General features: G+C 38.1%; 1 protein-coding gene across 1 annotated transcript in view; it reads right to left on the bottom strand.

The window, feature by feature from the left end:
* Nucleotides 1-8,677, bottom strand: part of PRKDC (protein kinase, DNA-activated, catalytic subunit) — a 217,830-nt gene extending 209,153 nt beyond the window's left edge. Inside the window, 7 exon segments of the mRNA NM_001006651.2 lie at nucleotides 2,359-2,458; nucleotides 2,545-2,657; nucleotides 3,172-3,280; nucleotides 4,023-4,097; nucleotides 6,297-6,389; nucleotides 6,488-6,564; nucleotides 8,520-8,677. Coding sequence (NP_001006652.2) covers nucleotides 2,359-2,458; nucleotides 2,545-2,657; nucleotides 3,172-3,280; nucleotides 4,023-4,097; nucleotides 6,297-6,389; nucleotides 6,488-6,564; nucleotides 8,520-8,673 — 721 coding nt within the window. The 5' untranslated portion in view covers nucleotides 8,674-8,677.
* Nucleotides 8,678-8,716: the final 39 nt, after the last annotated feature.

Genomic DNA, 8,716 nt, shown 5'->3' on the forward strand with positions numbered 1-8,716 from the left:
GGTGATTCTAACTACTGAGTCTAACACCTAATTCATAACTTTTTACATAGAAGGCACCAAGAAACACATACTGTATGAATGAAAGTATCAGTATTAGTATTTAGTGCTTGATGTCACATTATCATGGCATGACAGGAAAACTATAAATTAGAGCCTCAGAGGAGGTGCCTGGGTAGCTCAGTCTATTGAGCGTCTGCCTTCAGCTCAGGTCATGATCCCAGGGTCCTAGGATCGAACCCCACATGGGGCTTCCTGCTCAACGAGGAGCCTGCTTCTTCCTCTCCCCCGCTCATGTGTATGGGCATGAGTACTTCCTTTTTTCCCTTAAATAAGTAATAAATAACCTTTAAAATTAAAAAAAAAAAAAATTTATTGCCTCAGACCAATGCTTAAATCCTAGTCTTGCCACTTATTGGTTATATAATTTTCTATTGCTGCTATAACAAACCATCACAAAGTGAGTGGCTTAAAAAAATACAAATTTGTTACTATACAGTTCTGCAGATGAGAAATCTGAAATGGGTCTCACGGAGGTAAAATCAGGGTGTCAGCATGGCTGTGTTCCTTTCTAGAGGCTTCAATGGATTAGAATGAGGACATCACTGAGAGCCATTACTCTGCTACCATGTCAGTTGTGTGACTTTGGGCAAGTAACTTGTCTTAGTTCTAGTGTCCTGATCTAGAAAATAGAGATATTACCTGTCGTAGAAAATTATTACTGGCATTTTCCTTGCACTACTCTAGAATAGTTTTTAGCACATGGTAAATGAACAATAAAATAAGTGCTGTTATTTTTCGTAAACTGTAGATGTTCACTAAATATCAATTAATATGCCAAGCAAATACAAAGACAAATTAGCAACATTACCTGCCAGCAGGTTCAAGTGACAGAAATAAACACTGGTTTACTGGTTATGACCCAATAAATTAAAAACACATCATAGGAAGTACTGTAACAGAAGAATACAAAAGCCAGAGGAAGTGACTCATCTCAGGGGAACCATAAAGGTCTCAAATAGGTGATCTGTGAGCAACCTGATGAAATGGGAAGCTGGCAATACAATATGGGACAGATGAGAAAGAAAATAAAGAGAAATCACATAGAGCAACTACATCTTTGGTAAGCAATAAAAGGATGAGTAAAAATATTAGGTTGAAACATCAAATCACTGTTTTTGTAGGTCAAAAATCATTGGATACTAGAATATAAAAATATTGGACACTGGAATTTCCTAAGTTTCAATCTAATAAAAGCAAATACACAGGAGGTAGAAAAATTTGGCAATTACTTAAACAGAAATCGTAAGATAGGGAATTTTTTGTTGCTTAAAGAATCTCTTAGGGTTAAAAATTTACACTGCCTTTTAAAAAGAAATGAATTTCATAATGCATATAACACTATCTTAGTTTATACTCTAAAACTGAGATATTACAAGGAAATATTATTGATAACTATAAAGAAAAGCATATTAAACAAACTTTAAAATTCATAGGCAAGAGGCAGCCCGGGTGGCTCAGCGGTTTAGGCCACCTTCAGCCCAGGGCCTGATCCTGGAGACCAGGGATCAAGTCCCACTTCAGGCTCCCTGCATGGAGCCTGCTTCTCCCTCTGCCTGTGTCTCTGCCTCTCTCTCTCTCTGTCTCTCATTAATGAATGAATGAATGAATGAATGAATGAATGAATGAATATTTAAAAAATAAAAAAATTCATAGGCAAGAATCTGTATCCTAATAATGAAGAAATCAAAGACCTAAATAAATGGAGAGAGAAATTGTGTTATGGATTAGAAAATTCAGCATAGCGAAGATATCAGTCTCTACAGATAAATATACAAGTTTGGTGCAATGACTATCAAAATCCAAGTAAGGTGTTTTGTAGGCACAAAGTTATTCTACAATATGTGTGGAAAAGCATAGCACTTAAATGATTTCAGGGGCACCTGGGTCATTCACTTAAGTGTGACTGGCTATGAAAGAATAGCAGGAAGGCTCCTTATGGTGGCAGACTGTTTAGTATCGACTGCACTGGTGCATACACAAATTTGTACATCAAAGAACTGCAGAGAATGAAATACACATACACAAAGGTATGCACACAAAACTGTGTAAAATGTGTAAAATGTGGATAAGGTTGGTAGATTTATCAATGTCAATATCCTGGTTGTGCTACCGGACTAGTTATAGAAGAGGTCATCACTAGTAGGAAGTGGGTAAAGGACAAATGGAACCTCTCTATATTAATTTTCACAACTATGGTGAATCCACAATTGGTTGAAAGTTCAAAGAAGTAAACTAGCAATTCGTTTTAGAATTATAGCTTTCAAAATAAGAAGAAAATCAAGTAAAGTCAAACAATACCTTCTTCCATGGATTTGGTAAAGTTACACATGAGTGAAGACAATCCCTTCAGACACCCTGCCAGAACAGGCAGTTTGGGTTCTCTTATTGCTGATGTCATCTAAAAAATGTTTTAAAGAAGATACCATTAAAAGAGAAAAACACAGTGAAATCTTTGGAAGCAGAATAGCATAAAGTTTGCCATACCTGGATCTTAAGTTCACCCAGAAAAGCCCGGAACAGTTTTTCTGAATTATTTATCATCTCACTAGGATGAACTTCAGCTAATACTCCTAGAAGCTCATATATTTTTTCTAATACTGAAAAATAAATTTTAAAGAAGTCAAAAAATTATATTTAAATAAATTAAAGTGTATAACAAAGTCAAAGAACGTTTAGTTCAAAAGTAATTTCGAAGATACAGAAAATATCTAGTTTTAAGGACCAGAATCTTTCTTTCCTGATAAATTTTATGCCAATCTACTGTTATAAACTAAGTTACATTTGACATATGTTGTGAGTTTTCTTCTTTTCTGTGTTTTCTATTTAAAGAAATAATTTCATGGAGTGTTTGGCTCAATCCATGGAGCATGCGCCTCTTACTCTTAGGGTCATGAGTTCACAGAGTGTGGACCCCACTCAAAGAAATCATTTCATAAAGATTAAACTTTTATAAGCAGAATTTTACACGTTTTTATTTGGATTTTTTTTTTTCAGCAAAAAGAATTCCTCTGTAGAATATATAAATGCTTTGGAGAGAAAACCTAAGTTTTACACTAAATTTTTAACATCAATTTATTAAAATATTTAAAATTAACGTTTGAAACATCTCACCTGTATCCTGTATTTTTGTTTTCAATGCAAGTTCTCCATAGAATTTATTAAATAATTCTCCAATACTAAATTCATCCATGAGTCTAGAACTTCTTAAAGTCCGAAGTAACTAAAATAATAAAAACTAGCATTGTCTAAACAGGAGAATAACAACAAGGCTTCCCTTTTTTGCACTGTTTCTACACAACAAAGCTCCAGAATCACGTCTCTAGGGAATGTCTTTGGCTTCTCAGCACTCCTATCTAGCCTGATTATTTAGAAGCCAGAGGTTGAGGTGGGTGGTAAAACACGTTACAAAGGGGAAGAGGCTGTACACTTAAGTTTACCTTCCCAAGAAACCAACAACATGACAAGAACCATTCTCTTGGAGGCACTTAAGACAAGGACTAACAAGACCCTAAGTAATTCTAAAATGGAGATACAATAAAAGACATACATCTGAGAAACGGGAGAGTCGCCCAGGAATCACTTAAGTACAATTTACAGACCCATTTTCATGCTAAGGTTTAAGAAAGAACTCTGACCTACAATGATGTGAATTCTGGCAACTCTTAGCAGCCTTACGTTTTTAAGAGTTATGGTGAGAGAATAACAGAGGGGCAGTAAATTCCTTATTTTTCCTCTTAATTCCCCTTACAACCCCAAATCCTTCCTCTACTACCCAGAAGGCAGTAAGAGCAAAAGGCCCCAGTATTAGAGGTGATGACTGGAAAATTTTGTCCATACATCAATGTGACCAAAGCCTAGCCTCTAACATCTCACCCTCAAAACCTAACTTAAAACTCTATTTTTCTGCTTTTTAAGTTACAGGTTTAATATGAAATACATGTACTTAGAAACAACAAAATTACCTTAATAAGAAGATCTAGGGCTGGGATTTTACATTTAGCAGCTTTATCCTTTGTGTAAACACTGGTACAAGTAGTCTAGGTTTTAAAAGGAGACATACCGAAATCATCAATAAGATCTTAGTTCTTCAAACTAAAACTTTACAACAGCTAAAAGTACATCTCTGAGAGGAGCAACACCAATCTATGACGTGCTACAATTTAGTATTCAGCTGTTAAAAGTATAATATCAGAGGGATGCCTGAGTGGCTCAGCAGTTTGGCGCCTGCCTTTGGCCCAGGGCATAATCCTGGAGTCCCGGGATCGAGTCCCACATCAGACTCCCTGCATGGAGCCTGCTTCTCCCTCTGCCTGTGTCTCTGCCCCTCTCTCTCTCTCATGAGTAAATAAATAAAATCTTTTTTTTTTTTTTAAGATTTATTTATTCACGGATCCCTGGGTGGCACAGCGGTTTGGCGCCTGCCTTTGGCCCAGGGCGCGATCCTGGAGACCCCGGATCGAATCCCACGTCGGGCTCCCGGTGCATGGAGCCTGCTTCTCCCTCTGCCTATGTCTCTGCCTCTCTCTCTCTCTGTGTGACTATCATAAATAAATACAAATTAAAAAAAAAAAAAGATTTATTTATTCATGAGAGACACACACACAGAGAGAGAGATAGACAGATACAGGCAGAGGGAGAAGTAGGCTCCATGCAGGGAGCCCGACGTGAGACTCGATCCCAGGTCTCCAGGATCACGCCCTGGTCTGAAGGCGGCACTAAACCGCTGAGCCACGGGGGCTGCCCGATAAATAAAATCTTAAAAAAAAAAAAAAAAAAAGGTATAATATTAGAGTATATAAATATACAGACAAAAAATTACTGAAGGCATGTATACAGTATGCTATGGTAATGATATCAACAATAATCACAAAAACACAAAGTAAATGGACACCTAAGCAGGATTAAAAAAAAAAAAGTTATGCTTCCTTGCATACCTCCCATAGCACCTGTTGCCATTTATCAAGAAACTAAGCATGAAAAACTTAACAAGGTAACTAAAGCAATTCCAAGAGAAATGGTTGGCACTCCACAGTAAAACAGCTCATACTAACAAAACAATGAGGAACTCCGGAGAGAGGCCACCTGGTTCCAAGTTTTGGGTGAAGTTTCTTAACTTTTAAGTCTCATTTGTAAGCTAAAAAGATTGAAGATACCTACTTCACAGACTTTCAGTAAAACTAAGTAAGACAAACTGTACATGAAAGAACTTTGTAGACTCTAAAGCACTCTACAAATGTTAGTTATTCCCAGTGTTGAAGCAATTTTTTAAGATACAGTTGACTCGAGCACAGGCTTGAACTGCGCAGGTCCACTTATACTCAGATTTTTTTCAATACAGTACTGTAAATATATTTTCTCCCACAATTTTCTGAATACCACTTTTTTCTCTAGCTTACTCAACTATAAAAATACAATATATATATAACACATGTACAAAATATGTGCTAATTAACTACTTATGCCTATTACCCCAGATTGAATACATACTTCATCAAATCTTAGCATCCAAGAATGAGAAGCAATTTACAACCAATAAAAACAACTTACTTTGTGGCACCTGCTCAAAGTATAAACAAGTCTGAGAAAGAACAACTGAATTTATGATTACCAGTTCCACAGTAAATTATGACAACACCTGGGAAAGGCAGGTGGGAAGAGAACGGGAAGCACAGGAAAGGCAAACTTTCCAAACTGCTGCCAAAGAGCACATATGAAGGGCATGAAATGTAAATTGTACCCAGCAGGAGAATTCTTTAAACTGTTTTTACAGTGTTTTGAAATCTCTCCACAATTCAATTTACTATGACTTTTTATAAAAGCGTTATCCAGGCACCCCAGGTGGCTCAGTGGCTTAGCGCCGCCTTCAGCCCAGAGTGTGATCCTGGAGACCAGGGATCGAGTCCCACGTCAGGCTCCCCGACATGGAACCAGCTTGTCCCTCTGCCTGTGTCTCTGTGTGTCTCTCAATGAATAAATAAAAAATCTTAAAAAAAAAAAAAATTGCATTTTCCTACATGTAAAAAGTTAATAGTTATCAAAGTAGTTTTTGACAAGGGCCTTACCTTAGTAAACCTAAAAAGAATAGACCACTTCATTTCTAGCCCATAATCAAGCACAAATAAGATCCTCGATGAGACAGGCAAGAATAAAATATAAATCCAAGTTTAACTTACAGCAAAAGTTAAAATCGATGTTGGTATATAATGAGATACGTTTTTTTTTTTTTTTCTCCTTACCTTAATATCAAGAGAATAAGGTGTGATCTTCTGGCCAATTTTTTCTAAGAAAATATATAAAAATTTTAAGACTTCTTCTCTACAATCACGAAACTATAATGAAAGAAATAAACATTACATATGGGCAAGCAGAAGCGTTATTTCCGCATACAGAAATATATAAGAAAAGGAAAATGAAATCTTCAACTTACTTCATCAATGCTAAGTGACTTCCGAACAAATACAAGCAAACCGAAATCTTTGGAAAAAACTAAGGAAGTCTGTAATGCTGAACAAAAATAAATAAGGTAAGAGAGTGCCAAGAAGCACCCCATAAACCCACCCTAAATGAGCTCCATGTTTCTCAATTCAGCCTTATAAGCAATTAAATTATAATTACATAATATAAGCCTTATAAACAATTTAAAAAATTAAAAACTAACTTAAGGCTGCTGTATTTAAACAAAGAAAACAGGAAATTGTAGATGATATTCCACTGAGATGACACAATCAGAATAATGGCCCCAAAGATACCTGAGCTCTAATCATGATATAACATGTGTGAATACACTAACTTTACACAGAAAAAGAAAATTAAGGCTGCAAATGGAATTAAGGTTGCTAGTCACCTGACCTTAAAAAAAGGGAAATTAGGGCAGCCCTGGGGGCTCAGCGGTTTAGCGCCGCCTTCAGCCCAGGGCGTGATCCTGGAGACCTAGGGTTGAGTCCCACATCAGGCTCCATGCATGGAGCCTACTTCTCCCTCTGCCTCTCTCTCTGTCTCTCATGATTAAATAAGTAGAATTAAAAAAAAAAAAAAAACAAAAAAAACAAAGGAAATTATCCTGGATTATCCATGGGTCCAATATATTCACATGGGCCCTTACCAGCGGAGGAGAGAAGAAGAAACATGGAAAGAGAGGAGAGAAAAAATTTCAAGCACAGGGGTTACTAGAGCCATGGTTGCTGGCTTTGAAGATGAAGGCCACGATTTGAGAAATGTAGGCGGCTTCTATAAGCAGGGAACACCAGAAAGGAAAACCGGGCTTTGGTCCTGAAATCGCAAAGAACAGAATTCTGCCAACCTGAATGAAAAAGGAAATGGATTCTACACGAGATCCTTTAGAAAGTAAAGTGACCCTGCCCGATGCCTTGGTGTTAGTTAGGTGAGACCCCTGTTGGGGTTTTAACTACAGAACTGTAAGGTTAAATGTACGTTTTCTTAAAGCACTAAGCTTGTGGTATTTGTTACTGCAGCAACAGAAAAGTAATACACTCCTCTATAATCCTTCACCTGGAAAAACATAAAACTATTGAGAGTAAACTTGCAACTTCTTTATAAACAAGTTTACTAGAGGAACAGAAAAGGGGAATTGTAACTTAGAAACTCTGAGACTAGGGGCCCCAAGGGAAACTCAATTTCACCTCAAGTCATGATCTCAGGGTCTTGAGACAGCCTGGCATGGGGTTCCACACTGAGTGGGGAGACTACTGGAGACAGTCTTTCTCTAACTCAGCTCCTTCCCCTCCTTCTCTCCAAAAAAAAAAAAAAAAAAAAAAAAAAAAAAAAAACACCAAACCAAAACAAAACAAAAAACACTTTGAGACTAGAAAGAATTTACGTTTTTTAAATTTATTTCCCCAATAATATATACTTGTCAATATATAGGTACTAGATAGCATCAGAAGTTTTCATGCAATGATATATTTTAAAAGTGCCAAAAGAGGCACTTTTACTACAAAGGAGCAAAAGGTTCTCATCTAGAGCCTGCTAAAATGTTAAAAGAACTGCAGGACTATTCAGTTACATTTCTGCAAACCTGCTCAGAAGTAGGAACAACAAACTTAAGAGCTGGAAAAACGTACAAGTGGGTTTAGGCGCTTTTAAGGTAAAAGAAAATACCTTCCTTTGGTTCTCTCTGCTTTTTCTGCAGCATAGCAATGACTGCCAAACTTAGGGCATTTTCACTAAGTGTGCTTTTAAAGCATCTTCACAAAAAAAAAAAAAAGGCATCTTTACTCTGCTAGGAAAAACAGCAGCATGGCAAATCACTTTTTGTACACACTCACAGACATTCCAACAACCCAGAATCAATGACTAGACTTTTTCAAAGCACTGCGGGATGAACTCAGCAGAGAAACCCCAGGCTCTGCGGCTCTGGCACGACCCGCGACTCCCGAGACCCCCCCCTCGCACGCACGCGCGGTGGGCACTGTCCTCGGCGCGACCCGGTCTGTACGCACCCAGCACCGCGGGGTCGGAGCTCAGCACGCACTCCTGCCCCAGGCCTCGGATCAGCTGGTAACTGGCCATCGCGGCGCTGCAGCGGTCCCCAGCAGACAAGGACTCCTGCAGCTGTAGCAGGGAGCCCCGCGCGCCGGACCCAGACTCGGCCATCGCGCCCGAACGCGGCCGTGCGCGTGCGCACACTAAGCGCGGG

The sequence above is a fragment of the Canis lupus genome, chromosome 29, assembly GCF_011100685.1.
Source record: "Canis lupus familiaris isolate Mischka breed German Shepherd chromosome 29, alternate assembly UU_Cfam_GSD_1.0, whole genome shotgun sequence".
In the NCBI taxonomy this organism is placed as follows: domain Eukaryota; kingdom Metazoa; phylum Chordata; class Mammalia; order Carnivora; family Canidae; genus Canis; species Canis lupus.